The sequence below is a fragment of the Hylaeus volcanicus genome, chromosome 4 (genome assembly GCF_026283585.1).
Source record: "Hylaeus volcanicus isolate JK05 chromosome 4, UHH_iyHylVolc1.0_haploid, whole genome shotgun sequence".
In the NCBI taxonomy this organism is placed as follows: Eukaryota; Metazoa; Arthropoda; class Insecta; order Hymenoptera; family Colletidae; genus Hylaeus; species Hylaeus volcanicus.
In genome coordinates, this window is record NC_071979.1 from 12,439,494 (window position 1) to 12,462,175 (window position 22,682).

Here is a 22,682-nt window from a genome sequence, read left to right on the forward strand (position 1 = left end):
GTGGATATAATTCGTTTGTAGATAACTTCGTATATAGAATACAAAACATAAAGTGTAGAAATTAATTCGATACCTCTATAATAAATCATTTATAACTCTAGTTTAAACAGATAAACTTACTCATCATTTTGATATATTAAAGTACCAATCTTCTAAGTCTTCTTATCGCAACGACCTGATGGCCATTACAATGCGTCTATATGAACTTTAGTAGCTATGAAATTTTACTTACTATTATGCTCCCACAATTATCATAATTATCCCACTTGTATTCTGTTAAAAGAACAACAGTAAGCAAAATTTGTTGGATACTGAACTTCATACATGTTGATACATGTTAATGACCATCAGGTTGAGACATATTGTTAAATTATCTTCTTATTCATCTTTTTTCATTTACACCCCAAGAATATTTGTGCTACTTTTCAGTGCTTCATGTTAAATGTCACGGGAAAACAAAACTTCATTTTTTTTCGTTTCAAATAACTGCAACAGAAATACAACTTCTGAACGATTTTATTTTCTACACACTGTTCAAAGGATGCCGAATACATAAGGCTAAGAACATTTTGCCCCCCCCCCCCAATTATTTTTCCTCAAAATTTATTTTTGAAATCGTCGAACAAATTTTTGACGAATTCATTTCTGTACAATTAAATTCAGCGTCGGAGATTGTACAAAAATACATTATTTGAAAATGCTATTTTCATAGCTGCTGGTAGTGATTTTCGCGTGAATGCCCTCCCGAGACAGGGAATATCGACTGTCTCTTTACGTAGCTATGTCCGTTCACTGAATATAGCCTTGTATAAAGTATGAATGAAACAGAGGGTGTATTTTTAGTAGTAATGACCTTTGGTGACTGACTATCCCTGCTCTTATTTCCAATATGAATAAATTAAACGTTTCCAAGCGTTCTCGACGGGAAGAAACTTCGAGGACAGGACCTAATGGACTCCATTTTCTTCGCGAGAATCCCAAAAATAGCGCTCTGAAATTCTCTTCATTGCAAGCAAGATACAAAGTACACCAAGATATCATAACTGTACGTAGAATATTAAAATAAATGGCAAAATGTTCTACAGCAATATTGTGTATGATTTAAGGACACATTTTAGTGTAAACATCTGAAAAGGAAGTTTCTTTGTGAATTAAAAAGGAATAACTGTAAGTTGTACAATAATATACGTTATGTATTTAACGATATATATCTTGAGAAGCAAATTTTTGTGTGTTATTCTGTGTGTTATTTTTGTGCGTTAAAAATTGTTTTGATTCAAGTTTTGAGTGGATCGACAATGTAATTACATAATGGACACCAAAATCTGTAGTTTTTTTGTTTAAGGCAAATTCGTAACCTCGACGATGAGTGATCTACAAACATGTCCATATACACGACTTTCCACGTACAATTTTGTATTATAAAAAATTATTTGTTATCGCCGAATAACAATATTAAGACATTAATACATTATTCTCTTAATACATTACTTTTTTAAAATTCGTAAAATATGCTTCATCTTTAGCACCCTGAACTGAGTTCCATCTTTAAACTTTTGACTGCAAAGGGCGTACATATAGTATATGTATACGCCCTCAAGAAATGGGATCAGAGAAATGTTTATATTCGTTAAATTCATTTTAAAAAATATCAACTTATAGGAGATGATAAGACGAAACTTTTTTATAGGTACAGTTTATTCGTAGGATGTTTAATTTCGGAAAAAAAATTGAAAAGCTAGAAGTTTGTTGCAAAAATTGAATTTCAGGAAAAAGGTCTTCTAAGTTTTCAATTTGTATCTCTGAAAGTAAACGTCGTATGAAGGAACTGTACATATAAACAAGTTTCATTTCGCCATTCTTTGTAAAGTGAATCTTTGATTGTTCGATTGTTGTTTTTTTTTTATTTAAGACAATTCCAACAGGATCAGCCCACTATGAGATCTGAGTTCAAAGGTCTTTTAAGTTTTTAATTTTCATTTTTGAGACTAAACGTCCTATGAATAAACTGTAAATATAAAAAAGTTGTGTTATCATTCCATATAAGCTGATATTTTTGTTAAATTCATACCTCTACGTCCAAAACATTGTCAAGAACAAAGTTCATCGAGATCAACTAGTAGACATAGTATCTCCTTCAGTCAAAGTCAGCCCGAAATGACCGTTTTAAGCACCGTTATTCGCGCGTGCATGTTTTACTAATACAAACGTGCCACCAACACGATTGAAACGGCCTGAAAAATTGATAGAGCGTTCGAAACTACTGTCCTGGATAAACGTAAAACCCGAAACCAATATAACTCGAAAAATACGATCGAAACGTGTACCACTCGTAATATTATACAACATGCCGATGCTATTGAGAAAATGACTACTTACGCGGATCTGAAACCATTACGCGAGACGTTTCGAACGTTGCATGTTTACATGCAGTTTTGAAATAGAAGAGGAAACGATTTGCATCTGTTTATGTGGCCTAGGAAATGCACATGTGTACGTAATAATACAGGTACGAATATCGCATGAACCAATAATCGTAAGAGTTTCGAATCAACAGCTGTTCGCTCTCAACAATTCAATAATGAAAACTGAAGTTGGAATCATATACAAAAACATTTAATAATAGAAGATCGATGAAATCTTCATAAATAAATTTACTATACATTCCCTTTCCAAGGGGTAATATTGTAATGTCGAGTTAAAACAACTATTAACTTTTAAAGATAATTAAATGAGGTAGGTTCAATTTTTTAAACCTCAATTTTAATTTAATTTAACCGTTATATAAAATTATTGTATTCAATAAATCATACAAATATTTGAATATTGTATTCTTTTTTATGATACTGGTAGAAATAATTGTATCGTCGTTGAGTGTAATTATTCGAATAAAATTAAGACCTCCAAGTATATGAAATAATAATGGACATTATAATTCAATTCCTACTGGGTCGCATTTTTGTATAGTTATATCTAATAATCAATGCTACAATATGTTCAAACTTTAGTGTAGAAGTAGTATAATCACTATTGCTTTCAAATTTTAGTGTGGAAGTAGTATAATCAATGCTACAATATTTTTAAAGTTCAGAGTAGAAGAAGTATAATCACTATTGCCTTCAAATTTTAGTGTGGAAGCAGTATAATCACTATTGCTTTTAAATTTTAGTGTACAAGTAGTTTAATCAATGCTACAATATTTTTAAACTTCAGAGTAGAAGAAGTATAATCACTATTGCCCTCAAATTTTAGTGTGGAAGCAGTATAATCAATGGTACAATATATTCAAACTTCAGAGTAGAAGAAGTATAATCACTATTGCTTTCAAATTTTAATGTAGAAGTAGTATAATCACTACTGCTTTTAAATTTTGGTGTACAAGTAGTATAATCAATGCTACAATATTTTCATACTTTAGAGTAGAAGAAGTATAATCACTGCTGTTATCAAACTTTATTCTACAAGCAGTATAATCAAATGAACGTTTTATCATTAGACGCAACTAAACGAGGCTGCCTGGATGCGCTGATCAAATCTCAATAGTGGAACGTTACAACGAGCTTCGAATTTGGTATCGTTAGAATAAAAATTCAAATTTGCACGAAGAATCGAAGATGAAGGTTGAACAGTTTTGGTGATGATTATAAAAGAGATCTCACCTGACCGAACCCGAGGTAACCAAGAATGGCATCGGTGTTGGGCATGGACTCAGAGGCGAGCTGCTCACAGAACTGCGAGTGCTGCTTAGCACAGAGTGTGGACATTGCGGTGGACCGGTATGCGTACCGCCAGATATGTTTCCACCTTTACTCGAGGAACGACCTTTCAGACAAGGGATTTTCGACCATCCGCTAACATCCTTGCCTGACATCCCTGCGAACAAACACGTTTGTTAGCTGTGATTATTGCTGTTATTCAGGCGAATTCATTTTTATTTTACATTTTAACATGCTAGTCTACGTCTGAGGAATATATGTAGGCACATATTATACCTTAAAACATAAATACAAAATAATGTGTAACAATTGTAATAGAAAATATATTATAAGAAAAGAATAACAAAAATTAGTTTTGAAAGAAAGAGAAACGTTGTAACGTCTAGTCTTATTATACGTATTATTTTCTCTTTTTAATTTTGTTTCTTATTTGTTTGTTTTTATTTACGAGCATGAAAGAGTGTTTTTTATATTCCCCTGTTTTATACATCATTCTAATTTGATATACTTGAAGACATCGATAAGAAAGGTGTAGTTTTAGTAATGTTTCCGTTTTTTTTTTTTTTTTTTTATTACATATTTAACGTCGCATTAACCTTTGGTTATTAGCGACAGTTTCTTATGAGGTTTTCTTTTGTTTTTCTGAATTGAGTGCAATATGAAGTATAACAAAGTGGCTGACAAGTTCTCGGTCTCGATCACAAATGCGAAAGAAAAGTGACATAGCAATGGACAAATTGAGAGACCTACACTAAGAACTATTGGAACGTCCCTCCTTATTCTGTAGATTTGGCTACGTCTTTTCCCAATACGAAAACTTTTCTTGTTAGTCATTGTTTGCCTTCTGATCGAGAAATGATTGCAACGGGATGGGGATAACGATGCCAGAAGGTCTCAAAGAAAAATGTATTTCAGTTTTCGAGGATTGCGTCGAAAAGCAAAACCATAGATAAAAATTATAAATAAGTTTGAATTGTTACATCTAGAACTCTTCAGGCCACTCTGAATAGTACCTATAGCCTGTACCAACGACCGGTAATTAAAATTTGCATTAGTCGATTTTATAAATGGTTTCCCAGGCACGTTCTACATGCGCACTTTGAGCAATTTATACACCGTTTATACATTATTCATCAGAAGTATCGCGCGGGGCTTGTTAATCTTACAGCACTGGCCTCTGTTGCGCGGAACGCCTGCTAATAAAATGCCCCTGGTAAATTAAAATTTTTTTAACGTCGGAAGCGGAAGCTTGGAATACGACTGAGCGACCTTGACCATAGAAAATTTTCGCGGAGCAGCATACGAAATGCCAGGTCGTCGCGGTGAACGATAACGGGAGAGGTTTTTAGTTTTACGACGAAAGCTACGCTACTGGTCGAACTGACGCGATATGTATCAATGATACTCGAGTAAATTCAATATTAACCCATTGCGGTCGTATGTCTGCTCTCAGCCACCACAGCAAAGAACCATACTAATCTTATATTGTATTCCGCAAACTGAAAAGATTTAAGCCGTTAGACAATAGTAATAGATTCTAAGATATTAGTGTAATAATAGATTAATGAAAAGATTAATGAAAAGATCGTTAGTAATTATATTAATTTATACAAGAATATACAGTGGGTGTAGAAAGTATTCATACACCAATAAATTTACAAAATAACTATGTAAAATTGTAATTTATTAACTTATTTTTTATAAACAATGACATTCTAGATATTCTCGGAAATCTCTAGAATAGATAGATTACAAAAAAAATAGCTATTTATGTAAGCTGCGAAATTAACAAGAAAAAAACAATTAATCGATGGAAATGTTGAAGCAATAAGTATTCGCACAACTGTTTAGTATTTAAAACTTCATTAAAAAAAAAAGGAAACTTACATCATTTACAAGTACATGATACTTCCTTCGTAGGATTTCCTTTTGATTTTATAATTATTGCAACTCTTCTAAGCGTTAAATTAACTAAATTATTAGTTATTCAAAGTGGGATCTTTTTCCAGTCCTCTATTAGAACCTTTTTTTAAAAGTACTTTACTGGAAATTTGATGTTTTCTAATTCGTACGGAGCAATAAACTAATGTGTTTACGTTACAAACTCTACTGTAACTGGTTCGTAATAAGAATCTTACAAATATTTATCGCTTCTATACTTTTACCCACTTTTCTCATTTTTCTTTGTTAATTTCACAATTTATATTAACTAGTAAATATTGTTTGGACTATATCTATCTTAGAGATTTCTGACACTATGTAACATATCATTGATTATAAAAAAAAAGTTAATAAACTAGAATTTCACACAATAGTTTCTTGGGAAATTGATCGGTGTACGAATACATTCTACACCCACTGTATGAACCAATGAGTGAAATATCTACATGTTAAATTTTTCAAAGACAAATATATTGAATATTGTTATTTTTTTTGTAACAGATTGTAATAAATACCAAATAGTCAAAAATACTTGGTAGACTTTCGAAATAATATTTTACAAATTGTGTTTAAGTGTAATTAGGCATTCTGGTTTCTCAAAATATTTCAAAAACAATACTCCAAAATGGCAAGAAGAAAGTGACCGAAAGATACCATATGACGGAGAACTATAAAATATCATTTTTACATAAAAACATTACATTAAAACAGATTATTGTGTAAATACATATATAAAGTCCACAAAAGAAATAATATTAGGTGGACTGAAAAGCAATGTCGTTTTTGCAGAGTGAAAGTATTGGTTGGTAAGTATCGATAGGTACCAAAGTCTGACATCGTAGGTGGTAAGTATTGATAGGTAGCAAGATCTGAAGTAGTTTTGCACCAGTGTTTGATATGAATATCTTTGAAATGGTTACCAAATCATACGAATACCATTTAATACCAAGTATAGATACCTATACGACAACTGTTTAACTTCATCCAAGTCTAATGAGAAAATCAGAAACTGCAAGCGATATACAGAAGATAATATTTTGTTTGAATATATTTGAAAGCGAATCATGACATAGGAAAGAATCAAAAGCAATGTTCCACAAATATTATTTCTACGAATATGTTCGTTTCGTGGTGCTTAAAAACAGACAAATCTATTTCAGAAAATATTAACTTTACTTTTTTGACGAGGTTTGGCTATTCTTCGCGTTTGCATTGTGGGTGTATTCAAGTCTTTGTATTTTCTATTATGTATTACATCTCATAACTTTCGTTTATATTCTAATTAGCAACTAAACTTCTATATTCTCTAAGTTAAAAAATGAAAACGTATAATTGATATGAGACTCTTGTGTATACGTAAGAATTCCCCGATAAAATAAGCGTTCGATAATTAAACGATAAACATATCGATACTATGTCCATTGGAAGGGAGGGCCAGGTGCATGACTCGCTGGTGGCGAGTTCCAGAGGTACCGTTAAAAACGCTAATAATGATTAAAATCGATATTCGCCGACCTATTTATGGAAATATTGACAGGAATACTCCATTCTATACACTTACATATAATATGGTCCAACGAATCATTGGATTTTAATAAGATCTAAAACCCTAAGGCGAAAATATTGTACGAACTATGTGATTTTATCATTTATGATTTAAATGTTTCGTAAAGAATACAGTCTGTACTATGACATAAAATAATTCTGTCTACATAATCGTTCTAACAATACGTGACCAAATATGAAAATAAGCATTGAAATTTGAATGAAATTATGGTAACTCGGAATTAAAATCTTATCTCGAAAGAATTAAGCACAATCGTTGCAATTTTTCAGTAACATAAGTTCAGAAGTTTGAAGTCCAGTTTTCGTTAAAAATTTGTCACTTTTAAATGGAAACATTCCTTTGTAGGTTATCGCTTCGTGAAAATAAAGTAAACAATTTCGTCTCGGTCCGAAAGATTGCACATTGTTGCATTACCTAACACACGGAATCTTTGGACGATGATTTTTCCGTTGCAAAAATGAATTTTTGCAGGAAATACTGTTCTCTTGTCGAATTGTTCAAGAATGTTTTCGATTTACTTTCCATCGCAGGCTATGAAAGGTTTGCGATTAGACGAGTAAAAAAGACAAACGGGGCAAACGACTGTTCAAGGAATAAGTCGATATTGTACCATCGAGACGAATCGAGTACACAATAAGGGCCAAAGAAATACGACGAAAGTTCCGCGTATTGGAAAACCACTGAAGGTAGACCGGACGAAATCGCGGAATGAGGATTTCTTCGATACAAACAAAACTGATATGCAACCGCCTACGGTGCTTTTTACCTCTCTCGACTCCCTACATCTCAATAAGTTCGTTCAATCACAGAATCGAGTAGCCCGATAAAGGAAGGGAATTTGTTCTCGATCGATTCACGAATACCTCCATTTCGCAGTTGTGGCCCATCAAGATTTCAATTGGATACCGAACAATTATGTCGATGTACAACAAGTGCAATATTAACCGCAACGGCAATTTTTTTTTTCATTAGGCTATTAAACCCCCTACGGAGTTATTAGCAACATGCTCGTTGCTGAGCATACTAGCAATTAAATTATAATTAAATCAAGTCACATTATAGTACACACATTACAGTATTACACAAAACTTAAACTTATGTTAGATAGAATTACTAAATACAGTCAGTCCCATAAATATTCGTACCCTCTGTGTTTATTTGAAGGAACTTGTCTAAACTAAATGATTCGTTTGATATTTCCAAATAAATTTTTCCAAGCATTTATTTGAAAACATCAAACCTATTATTTAATATTTAGGCAAAATTCTTTAGTAGACGTAGAGAGTACGAATATTTCTGAGACTGACTGTAAGAGGTTATGAGTCAGTATTACCTGATACAGTAAAGTCTCCATAAATGCACAAACTCGGGACTGAACTAATGGATTTATGGTAGACTTCGTACATTCTCTGACGTTTTGCCGACAAGCTTCTAACGTAGAGAAGGACGACGACTAAAGGAAGAGGACGGAGCGAAAACAAAGTCCCCATAAACGCCCAACTCGGAACTGTGTTTATGGTAGACTTCGTACATTCTCTGATGTTTACCGACAAGCTTCGAACGTAGAGAAGGACGGCGAATAAAGGAAAGGACGAAGCGAAAACACCACGGTATGTCGGTGAGACAATTGAATGCAACGGTGAAACTTTTTGATTATTAACTTTTTTGTTGTAAAACTTTTGCCATCATATTACTGACATTTTTCTAATTAAAATGAGACCAAACACGATATAATTCGGACGATATTTACCATGCAATTTTTTTAGTTAGTGTATGTGATGCATAATAAGTTGTTACAAGCAAGTATGTTGTGAATTACGTCGTGTTTTGTCTCATTTCAATTAGAAAATGTCAGGAATATGATGGTAAAAGTTTTACATCAAAAAAGTTAATAATAAAAAAGTTTCACTGTTGCATTAAATTGTCTCATAGAGTAATCCGATTCCGGATCATGTTTACACTGCTCGGCGATCGAACTCCGGGACCCCTCAAGAGGTATACCTCCCGCGGTGGAGATGGTTTCAGTGCGTTTATGGTAGAGATATTTGTGCATTTATGGAGACTTTACTGTAGTAGATTAGGAACAATATATACTTGCGACGATAAACCATGAGATTTGAGAAACTTAAATATAATTAGTAATGGCTAAATCATTGGTTTGCTCAGGAATACATCTATTGTACGAGGCGGATAAAGCTTTTATAAAAGTTACGAATCAAGTTATTCTTATTGCAATTAAGGATTCGGCATTGTCCTATTACATGGTTGAGATCCTGTTCTGAACAACTACACTGGCAGGTCGAATCATCGACAAGTTTAACTCTGAAAAGGGAGGCGGCTAGATGGTAATAATTCGAACGGCATCTGTTTACTCAAGTAACAAATTCCCTAATATAATCCTTGTACGCTAACCAAGCGTTAGAAAAAGGATTGTAAAAGGATTTAAAGTACTTAACTCCTTTAAATTCACCATCATCCAGTATTTGCTTTTCGTTGTAACAGCAATTGCTTGAAAATGTTATCCTTCGAACAGACATTTTACTTGCTCGCACGTTTGGCGAATACCTTCTAACGACTAGAGCAATCTCTTAATGATTCTTGACGTCAGTTTCGTAACGTTCCAAATAATTAGTAAAATAACTAAGACATACGTTTATCGATTTAAACACAAGCGTTATTTAACGTTTCGACACTAGATTTACGTTACTAACAAAATATACGATTATTACAATTAAAATAGGAATTCTACGTGACATGCAAGTTTGGACACTAGTGTGTTTTTTTTTTACATATCCTATCTAATGTACAACAAAAAAGAGAAAAACATAGGATACAGATATATTAATTATTACGTGGCTCCTTAATACTTACAAATAGTGTGATGATCAAGTTTTGCAAACAGTCCATATAAAAATGTGTAAACACATATAATATACAGGGTGTCCCAGAATTAGTGTAAGAACCGGAAATTGTGGTTCAAAATCGTCTCAGCTACTCCCATTTCCGGTTCGTACACTAATTTTTGAACGCCTTGCATAATATTCCATACATTTGAAATTATTAGGTATTTAATAGGATTGAACTAATAATACTTACATGTTAATTTTAGTACCGTCAACATATTTATTCATAATAATGCGGATTGTATTTATGGCAAATGAAAATATTGGTCAATCTATGAAAATATGTACAAATGGAAAAATATATAAAATATCAACAATAATATACATGTTACACCGTTCAGAAGGTAAGACATACTTTCATTTAAATTTCAATTCTTTGTCTGTATTTGGGTAAATTTGAGTTTCCATAAATATTCGCAGTCTAGTAATTACATTATCCTATATACATTCTTTTTATTAAAAAGTTACTTTCAGTTCGCAGTTTTTTAGTGTGAATACCGTTTCCCTTCAATATAATTAGTAGACTGCGGATGTTTACGGATTTAGGGCAAATGAAAATATGGAAAAATATATGAGAATGTGCAAAAATGCAAAAATATATAAAATAACAACAATAATATACATGTTGCACCGTTTAGAAGATAGAATAAACTTTTATGTAAGCTTAAAGTCTTTTTCTGTATCTATGAAAATATGAATTTGCAGAAACATACGCAGTCTATTCATAATATTATATTCAAAAATGTTTTGTACGATTCGAAGGTAATTAAAACTTTTAAACCATCGTTCCTTCCAACCGAAAGCTTTTCATTACGAAAGTTTACGTTTCGCTGACTTCAGTTGAATATAACTTTTAATAGAAAAGAATATTAATTCATCCTTCGTGCAACCAAACGTTACCGACGAAGAGATGAAAAAGTAGACAAACAAAATTCAACGTTGCGTAATCACCGAACAATCGTTACTCGATGGAGGAAATTTTCCAATCTTAATAAAAAAAAACCAGAGTAGCGTTCAACTACTTATGGGTTAAAAGCAAATCTGACCTACTTCCACCGATTGTGAGATGTTTGCAACGTCGCTTCCGCTACATTAATCGCCTTTCGTCCTAGCTCCACTTCTACTTTGCGTTCCTCGACAACAATACTAACAGACAGCTATTATGCACACGAATGCTCACCTTTTGTGTAGAACAAATTTTGTATAACTCAACGGGTACCTCGCAAATTCAACTTTGCAAATCTGAGAAACTCTACCGATGCGTAATATTATTGCATTAAACAGGATGTTCCTGAACTGTTTAGTTTCACTTTTATTATTAATCCTGTTGTATATAATGATACAATTTTATATTAAAATTTCGATCCGAAAGTTCGTGCTGTGCAATATTTTCGAAAATTGTTAGTTTTTGTAAAAATATTGAAATGCAGATAATTTGTAGCATTTAGAAAAATTCATTTGGTCTGTTCAGTTCGACTTTACCAGCTTGTATTATTAATCCTAGGCTATATAATGATAAAATTTTGTATTAAAGTTGAATATACAAGATCATGTTGTGCAATATTTTCGAAAATAGAGAATAGTTAGAATTTAGTTTCGATACAAATATTTAAATGTAGAAAATGTGTAATTTTGAGGGATGAATTCAGCATTTAGAAAAATTCATTTGGTCGAATAATAAAGTAAGTACTTACATGTATGCAGCAAAAAGTGTAGCGTAATGTAAAGTATAACGAGATTATAGTTTACCATATGTTTTTCAACAATGTCTGTAATAAGCTGTAGTTGAATCAATTCGGTTGAAGAAATATTACAGCTGTATTTCTTATGTTCAAAGGAACACGTCTAAGTTCATGTACATTCTTAGAACAAAATTCATGTACTACCTACTTGTCACACCCACGTACATTGTCGACTAGATTTCACCGACATTCTAATCGCGTAGAATGTTATTATGTAAGCCATACGAACAAGTTTTTTAGGTGTCCGCCTCCGATTGTTTCGACTTTGGATATGTTTTAAAGGACCGAGAAATAAGATATACGTATCTTTTTATATTGGCCCGTAGAGGAAAAATGAGTCTATAAATTTATTTTTTCAGATTTTTAAATACATACATTAAAGGCATTTGTTTAAAACAATTAAAAAAAAATATGGTTCAAAAAACTTTTTCTTGTTCTGAAATAATTTTTATTTGATACTTCCATGTCTTCACTATAAGCACGTAAAAGGTCATTTTCATCCGTTGCCTAGTTCAATAGCTATATTTTTTTGAAAAACCGGTAGCACAAAACTTTGAACAGCTGTAAAACCAACAATTTTCAAAATTTTTCAAAATCCTTTAAGATACGTTCAAATATCACTAAAGACTACAACATATCCAAATTTCTTTGGTGTAGATTGAAAAGATACTACCATCTGGAACTTTGCAATAAATTCAATTAAATAAATACAGACTCGCATATTGTAATCACACTAAATAGTAAATTCTAGATTGTATGTAAGTAACTGAAACTTAAAAACCATGCCACTGTAACACGCTAACCTAATTGCTTATAATTCTGTATGAGGATTAATTGTAATTGCTTAATTAAATAAAAAAAAAAAAAAAAAAAAAAATGTATAACGAAGACGTATACGTCATCTTGTGGAAAAACTAAAATTATTTAGTAAAACGTCGGTGTATTAGTATGTGGCCTGAAAGTCGTACGGCCTTACAGAGGGTTAAGGTATAATTTGCGAGGTAGCATCAGATTTTGAAGTAGCGCACGGCGAGCGACGCGACGTTAATCAAGAGTAATCTGCGTCGTCGTCATCGTTCTCGTACTATCAGGCAAATAAGGGGTGTCGGATAGCGTAGAAGAGATTAAAGGCCAAGGAAAACCGTGGATCTGTACGAACGGTGGTGGGATATCGTAAGATCGAGGGCAACAGATGTCATGGACCCCAATCGCGGTGCACGTCCTAGTTTACTAGGCACGTACAGTCAGGTACAGCGATGTCGTCCGTAGAGACTCCATTCTCTTGCGCAGGTCCCGTTTAATGATTTATAATTTCCAAGTGACTTTATTCAATCCTGCACTCCCACCTGGCACGATTTTTACTTTGACATAAATGTCAAGGTGAAACAGTACGCATATCAACAAATTATAAATTACGTTTATTTTTGGAAATAAGTAGACACCCCCGTGTTTAAAACGTTTAATATAATAGCCTATTCTTCGATATTTAAACTGCTCTTGAACTCAATATTTCGTTGGAGATTCAAGACGTTATTGCAAATATATTTGATCATCGACGACGATAGTATAAATAATTTTTGAAGATTTATCCCAGATGCAAGTATCGTTAGTATTCGAAGAGAGTTAAATGCTACGAAGAATAAATTCTGTGAAGATTTTAACAAGAATCATAATAATTCTGTGAGTTAATCATCGATAAACCTAATTTGAACATTCGTATGATATTTTGTCATCTGCGATAATTCCTACCTACAATGTTTGTATTTGAACAGAGTTAAGTAACTCTGTACTCTGTATGCGTTATATTTAACGTTGTCTAGTTTAATAAAAAGAAAAGGTATGACTTTATATCATTTTTCATTAACAAAAACTTTTCTTTCTCGATGAGACTAAATACCACAACGATGACAATAATTATGGGGATAATAACAAAAACTAAAAGAGAACATCTACAATTAAGCATTAGAAAACATAAGGAAGAAAAAAACGCTCCAACTCATTTTTTTAAGAAAGAAACGATAATAACTGAAAAAACGTGAAGTGCTCTTGAAGATAAATAGTCAACTCAGCTAATTGGAATTTGATAATTCTTCCATTGGAAAAACATGACGTTGATCTTTCCTTACTGAATTCGGGGTTCTTTGCTATTTAATTTGTCCGAACTATGCCTGCTTTTCCTCCATTATAATCAAAATGTGATGCTACAATCCCAATTTCTTTTTCGGATGAAGCAAAATAATTTTTCCGTTGGCCGCCTCTCAAAATGAATGTAATAACGCGACTTTTTAACGAGAGCACATACACTCGAAACGTTTTTAGTCAAATTACGAGTAATTGCACACAACGTCGTTGACTGAAATTGAATGTGTGTCAACGACGGAACAAAATCGGGGATTATTAATCTGATCTTGACCTCAAACGAGTACCGTGGAAAACGAGACCGAACGCGAAACGATGCTTAAGCAGCTGCTTTATTGATCGACGGATTCTAACATGACGACGGAACACGGATGACGAGGCTTTGGAACGTATCAGCAAGGATTCGTTAATCCTTTCGCTGCATCGGGGCTTCGTTACAATGCACTTGGTCCCTGCGGTACGGTCGGACGTGTGTTTCTGCCTTTGTAAGACTGCAATGTTGGCAAATCGCGTTGTGCCAACATTGCAACCGTGAATCATGGTAATTTAATGGAAAAAATATTGGCACGAGGGACAGTAGAGTGTACCATTGCAAGGAACAATAGTCTGATAATGATTCGAACGAGAGTAAACGAGAGGGATCGCGAAGTAGAATTTCGAAACATTTTGATCTGCAAATCAGCAGTTGAATTATTTACAGTGGGCGTAAAATGTATTCGTACACTGATTAATTTCCTAAAAAACTTTTGTGTGAAATTGTAGTTTATTAACTCCTTTTTTTATAATCAATGATATTTTATATATTCTCGGAAATCACTATGATAGATATAGTCCAAACAACATTTACTAGTTAATATAATTTGTAAAAAATTAATGAATAAAATAGTTAATAAAATTAACAAAAGAAGTGCGAATAGTGGGTAAAAGTATAGAAGCAATAAGTATTTGTACGATTCTTATGACGAACCATTTACAGTAGAGTTTGTAACGTAAACACGTTAGTTTATTGCTCCGTACGAATTAGAAAACATCAAATTTCCAGTAAAGTACTTTAAAAAAAGACTCTAATAAAGGAATGGAAGATCATCCTACTTCGAATAACTAATAATTTAGTTAATTTAATGCTTAGAAGAGTTACAATAATTATAAAATCAAAAAAAAATCCCACGAAGGAAGTATTATATTCTTATAAATTAATGTAAATTTCGTTTTTTTTTAATGAAGTTTTAAAAATTAAACAGTTGTCTGAGTACCTATTGCTTCAACATTTCTATCGATTTTCTTATTAATTACGCAACTTACATAAATAGCTATTTTTTTTGTAATCTATCTATTATAGAGATTTCCGAGAATGTGTAGAATGTCATTGTTTATAAAAACTAAGTTAATAAATTAGAATTTTACATAGTTTTTTTGAAAATTGATCGGTGTATGAGTACTTTCTACACCCACTGTATATTGTCGTGAAGAATTTAATAACGTTTTGCAAACAGTATCGAAGGTAACAGTAAATTAACACATTGGCGCCCAGCAGATGTTTTACGTTTCTGTTATAATACCGTGTACTGGCTAAAATAATAAAATTCTGAAGCTGGACATCGCAAATTTGTGTCGTTAGAGCGAAGATAAAAATTACAAAATATGTTTTGAAATATCAATGTTGTAAACATGTAGTGTATAAAATAAAAAGATTTTCATAACTTAGTACAGAAACCAGAAATAGAATTGCGGTCGCGAATGTGTTAGTTACGGTATCGAGACGCTGATAAGTAGACTGCGGAATTTTATGCATTTATGACAAGTGCAAATATACGAAAATATACAAGAAGGCAAAACATACTTCAATTTACGTTTCTGTTCTTCATCTGTGTATATAAAAATATGAATTTGCATAAACGTCACCGGTCTAATAATAATATCATGAAAATATGGGGAAATGTATGAAAACGTCAGTAATATACGTTACAATTTTTACTATAATTGCATAAACGCATTGTTTCGAATGAATACCTTGTTACTTGTCATCGGATAACATTCATTGATTCGATGTGAAGCTTTCATTAGACAAAATGGGGTTTTTATTCTATGAAATGAAACATGTTCACTGCATTTCACAAATTCGAATTAATCTCCAGAAAAATAACATGTGCTATTACTGCAATTGCTGTCAACTCAGCAAATCCATTATATTATTATTATGTTTACGATTGCGAGCAACTATCAGGTATCAGATTACATCTGTAGCGGTGTTCTGTTTTTAAATTAAATGCTTCACTCTCCTTAATGACAAAAGGATCGCGCATTATAAGAATCGTTAATGTTGATCAAATATTTCAAGATAGTACAGGATGTTTACAATCCATTAAAAGAATTACTTGTTTAGCATATTGTAATGCAGAATAACTGAATCATCGCGAATTGCAACAAATATTTAATGTTAGGATTCTTTTTAAATACCGTTCTCGTGGAATAAGTATACTAGATCAAACTGTCGCGAAAACAGTTATTTTAGAACTTTCTTTTTTAAATTAAGTGTTTAAAGTCAAGGTTATTAGTGGCCATGTTTCGCCGCTGTTTAATATTAATTCATATATAATTATATTTGGTGATAAAGCCCAGTGTTTTTAAGAAAGTTATGAATTTTCCTGCATGAATCTTTTTTTGAAGCACACTCAGCGAATTTACGATGTGGTATCGTGATATTTTATTATTGAATTTAAGGCAGTTGATTAAACAGTATTTGATTGAATTTTGAATATTACAGATGTTGCAGAACTTTGGGTCAGTTTTTATAATAAGGTATGAATGAATTAAGTGTGTGTGAGTTATTCTAAGTCTTGGGAGCATTACTTGGTCTTTTCTATTACGAACGACAATGATTGTTACAATACAGAGAAAAATGAATAAAATACCTGCTTATGTTAGACACGAATTTGGAATTGATTGCAAATCTATTTAATCTAAAACTTTAGTTTCTCAATATTAATACATGCTTGTTCTCGTGTCAGAACTCGATGCTTGGATTTAATACTAGTAATTCAAAGACACCTCGTAGACCGCGAACGTTCCTCCATAAGATCTCAATAACATGATTCATCGATGCTTGCATAACCGAGCGATTGTCTCTACTACACATTCGACGTTTAAGTTTTTACAGAAGGAGACGGATCGTTACCTGCATAGAAAGGCATCTTCATTGTTCATTCAACCTCTCGTTACTCACGTCTGCGGTAGGTTTATTTAACAGTTACGTTACACCCTGTTTCCGCGAAGCAACATCTCTCTGTAGGATGTTAGCAAGAACCTTCGCTGCTTCTTGGCAAATGTTACGGTGAACCAAAGGTTTCCCTGATCTTTCTTCCTTCTTTTCAAAAATTTGTCAAGGAATGTTTCAACTAAATAAAAGTGTTGAAGTGTTATGTTACACAAACGCCCATTTCATTATTTTTCATCATTAGCATTGACATCATCTAAAATACGGGATTGATCAGTAATACTTAATACAATTAACACTTGAAAGAGCAATTAACAGTTTGAATCCCAGACAGATACTCATGAAAATATTTATGAAAATATTCACTCATGAAATATGGGATTGATCAGTAATACTTAATACAATTAACACTTGAAAGAGCAATTAACAGTTTGATTGCCAGACAGATACTCATGAAAATATTTATGAAGCTAAAATTCTGTTCACATACAATTGGAAACTATATACTCTAACTTTGCAGTAGTATTTACTTTTACAACCCAATAAAAATTCGAGAATTCTATCCAGATTTATTTTCTTTAACTTCTGATCTTCAGAATTAATTTTTTACTTCGTATGTGGAAATCTCTGTTACCCACGTATGGCAATCAACGTGTTAAATACAAAATGGTATATCCAACATTAAATTTAAATACTTTCATTTACTTCCATATAGTCTAAGCATTTATTAAAAAATAAAGAAGGAAGACAAATCGGAAAACATTTTTTGTTCACCGTAACGTAGTACTATTTGCAAGTATTCCAGACATAGTAAACATCGTTGAAGCTCGTTCCAAAGTTTCATATCAGGGCTTCGTCAAGGCTTATCGTGGAAATCGTGATTATCCGATTTACGAATCATGCTTATTCCGCATCGATGATACGTACTACCCGGGAATCGACCCTATCATCTCGAGGCTCAGCTGGATCTTTCAAATTCAATTACCTTTCAACCAGAGTATTCCCACTAGTGCAAAATTGTACGCGAGCCTCGAAACGAATTTAAACGAGAAGTACTTTACATTTTTTTGTATCGTTCGATCGAACCATGACGACTTTTATCATTGACCCGTAAATCGCGTCACAAGCAGGCCGATTCGAAGTCAATGAACACGACACGAGTGTGGATACCTGAAAATGACATCCACTACGAGATGCGACGGACGCTAATATCAGGGTGACATTTGACCTCGGAAGAAACTAACTGCAACGTTGGCGAAAGTAAGGAGTAGCTTGTCTAAAGGGCAAGGTTTATAACCGGAAGCCTAGGTTATTATCAACTGTGGAGAAGTGGGCCATGGAAGTCTTAAATATCTTATTTGGAGCCTCTACGAGAAGGTCGTTTCAAAGAATGTTGATTCTTTCTGCAAACTGGTTTGGAGGACAAAACTACTCGTTTATAAACTAAATGCTCATTAGTCTCAAGTTTCTTTTGTTATACAGGGTGTGGCAGGACGGGTGGTACAATCAAACAGAGGTGATTAGTGGGTGATACTACATGTAAAAATACAATAACATTTTTTCGTTTGACGCTTCGTTTTCGAGAAAATCGAATTTGTAAATTCTATCCAGTACATGTTCAGGGTGTAAACAAATTAATGGTCACCACTTTCAGGGGTTATTGTACACATCTGGATCGGTGGACATTTGCAAAATCCATTATGACCTTGAAATTTAAGGTCAAAGTTTTTTTTAATTTTTAAAAATTCTACTCGAGGAGTAAGTAAAAAGCTTCAAAGGAGCCACATATCGGAGACGATCCGTTTTCGCGTAAAAAATTGTTAACCTAGAGGCGGTACAGTGCACGCGTATTGGATCGAATTTTCAAACTCGATTTTCTCGAAAACAAAGCGTTAAACGAAAAAATGTTACTGTATTTTGTCGACTTATTTTTACATGTAGTATCACCCTCTGCTCGGTTGTACCACCCGTCCGGGAACACCCTGTATATACAGAATGAATCTATCTTCAGACTAAAGGAGAGTTTAATCAAAATAACTGCGTATACTTTGACCAAATAGAGGCTATTGCTTCGAAAATATAGTATGTATTTGTATGTATTAATTGAGAATGAGCAGAGAATGATATAGTAAAAATTGGAATGCGTTTGATCACGGTTTGATCGCGGTCTGTAGTTCATGAATAAAGTTTAACTTCGATGAAGCCTTCGTTTTTGTCGAAACATTAAACTGTGTTTATTCTATATACATGTGTAATAGTTACCAACAGTTTCTGCCATCAATTACCATTAAATTTACAATTCATACAAAGAGGTTAAATAATCTAGATTTAACGATTTACTTTAACTATAGAACTGTAATATTACGAAATAACATATTACAGAAACTAGTATTCAGTATACCTAGAATATGCATGGTCATACCAAGGATAAGTGGTGTTAACTTTAATAAACCAAAATTTTGATAATATTCTCATATAAGGTGATTAAATGATCTAGATTTGTGGATTTACTTTAACTACAGAAGTGTAATATTACGAAATAATAGATATTATAGAAACTATGATAGTATCCAGAATACCTAGAAGCTACATTTGGTCATACCAGAAACAACTGGTACCAACTTTGAGGAATCAAAATTTTGATAATACAGTAGAAATACCAGTGACCGTAACCCCATTATCCGAATTCCCTAATATACGGACGTTCTATTATCCGTATGTTCTGTTATCCGCACAATGTACCTTCTCATGTAGAAGCATTTGAATCATTTGAAAATGGACCTCTATGATTTGAGGCAGTGTTGGGCATAATCGTAATCGTAACTACGATTACGATTGTAATAAAATGTTTCCGAGTTGTGATTAGGATTACGACTGTAATCAAATGTTTCAGAATTCTGATTACGATTACAATTACGATCGTAATCACAATTTTTTCTGCGATTACGATCGTATTTTCAGGTGTTTTCCGATATAGAAATTTTGTACCTCAAAATCGACTTCAGGTTCGTGCTCTTCATCCCAAAAACTTAGAAAACCATGCTGTTGTCAAAATCAAAAGTTAAAAATTTTCAGTTAATATAATTCATGCCATAAGGTAGGACCTACATAGGGTAACTTTTAAAAAATTTTGATTTCGACGAAATCATGGTTTTCTAAGTTTTTTGGGACGAGGAACACGAATCTGAAGTCGGTTTTGAGGTACAAAATTTCTATGGTTGAAAACCCCTGAAAATACGATCTTAATCGCAGAAAAATTTGCGATTACAATCGTAATCATAACTCTGAAACATTTGATTACAGTCGTAATCGTAATTATGATTATTTACAATTATTACAATTACAATAAAAAATTTATGTAACTTGGCCACTAAAACGTAATGGGACTCTTAGATGTTGAAAAAAGCTCAATTTGGTTCATTCCTACTTGAATAAATGATATTTAATACGAAAGAAAGTAATTGTTCTATTATTCGAAAATTCCACTATCCGGCCACTTTTGTCTCCCTATTAGTTCGGATACGAAAGACTCTACTGCATTAGCATACGAGGAGATTAAATAATCTAGATTTAACGATTTACTTTAACTATAGAAGTGTAATATTACGGAATAATAGAAATTACAGAAAACTAGTAACCAGAATACCTAAAATATGCATGGTCATACCAAAGATAAGTGGTGTTAACTTTGATGAACCAAAATTTTGATAATATTGTCATATAAGGTGGTTAAATAATCTATATTTGTGGATTTACTTTAACTACAGAAGTGAGATACTACAGAACAACGGAAATTATAGAAACTAGTAATCAGAATACCTAAAATATGCATGATCATATAAAAAGTAAGTAGTACTAAGTTTGAGAAACCAAAATTTTGATAATATTGTTATCTTTCCCCTTCACGGCACAGAAACCTGAAATTCTGGTTAATGAACAAATTTTTCGCTATCTTGATGGGAGATCGGAAAACTTATGACCGGTATTGCATGTACAAAAAAAAGAGAAACAGAAAGATCCGCTCGTAAAGCAAGGAATTTTATCAGGCGTGCAGTAAGTCAGACTGGTGTTTACTCCAGCGAAACAAGGAGGAAGACACATGTTTTATCGGAATGATCCTCGCGAGGAGACAAAAACGTTTTTATGCTTTGGAAATGTTGGTTCGAGGGAGGCGTCGCGTCGAACGAAGAAAAAAAAACGAACACTCTGAAAAATGAGATTTCAGAAAAGAGAAAAGCAAAATGAACGTCAAGGCTCGCGTTGCATCGAAGGAAGTTCCGTCCTTGGAACACGCTATCTCTTTCTGAATTCGAATAGATGATCGAGATGGATAGAGATGAAAATACATACGTCTGCACCGGTGTGCGTCATTTGATCCAAGAAACATGGAAAGCGGATAAAACATTCTGTGATACGTTTTACTATTTTAAAGAGGAAGCCATCTTGGACGCGTGAAGAGTTGTATTCAACCATTTTCTCAACGGAAAATCTATTTGCTGGGGTTTATTATACGCGTATTCAGTAATACAAAAATAATTTTTATTTAGTTTTTCAATTTAAATATAGCAATGCTTGAGCTACTACGCGAGAAGGATGACTTTTTAATCGGCGTTAGTGGAGTTCTCAGGTACGATTAGACCTGGAATAATAACTACGTGATATATGAGGTGTGATCAAAAACTAAGGTGACTTTTTGAATTTTGCTGGATACCTACAGTCGATTTTCGTTTTCTTTTTTTTGCTTATATTGCTGCATTCGTCGCGAATAAATATGTTTACAGTTCCAGCAACCAAAAATCTTTATCTTTGTTGACATATTTTTTGGCGAAAGTTAGTCTCTTCTGCTTATTGACTTTGCTAATGAACTTTGCTTTCCTTCTTTCGAGGAATCCGACCATTAAAATTATTTTTACGAAGAATTCTTCGACAAAGTTCAGGATGAACTTGTGTTTTTAAACTATCAGCAACTAATACTGCACGTTGTGGACTAGAAATTGTTGGATCCTTCCTGATTTTACGCACAATTGTATTCTCCTCCCTCATCGTTAGCTTTTTGGGTCGGCCAAAACAGACTTTATTTTGAACGATTCCAGTAGTTTTCAACTTTTTTACTATGCAGTAAACAGTAGATTTACTTCTTCCTAACCATTTTGCTATTTCACCATAACTTTTGCCTTCATTGTGCCACTTAATTATGAATTTCCTGTCAGTGATGCTAGTTTCGGATTCTTTTGGGCACATTATTACTAGAACTTCTATTAGGTTGTCCCAAAAGTTTCTTCCATTTCATTAATAAGTAATATATACACAATATTTTATGTCAAATGCTACATTATTGAATTGTGTACGATTCATTTTGCTCCATTACTGTTACAACATTAACATCTAACAAATTAGGTTGTCTATGTATATAAACATTGCTAGACAAAATAACTGAATGCAAGTCACGGAAGAAACTTT

The 22,682-nt window shown here is 33.0% G+C and overlaps 1 protein-coding gene across 7 annotated transcripts in view; it reads right to left on the minus strand.

Annotated features, from left to right (window-relative positions):
* Positions 1 to 22,682, minus strand: part of LOC128875840 (uncharacterized) — a 124,808-nt gene that overhangs the window by 22,752 nt on the left and 79,374 nt on the right. For all 7 annotated transcript variants that reach the window (XM_054121762.1, XM_054121761.1, XM_054121767.1 and 4 more), the window contains one exon: positions 3,660 to 3,873. In XM_054121762.1, the coding sequence (XP_053977737.1) occupies positions 3,660 to 3,873 (214 nt within the window). The remainder of the gene's footprint in view (positions 1 to 3,659; positions 3,874 to 22,682) is intronic.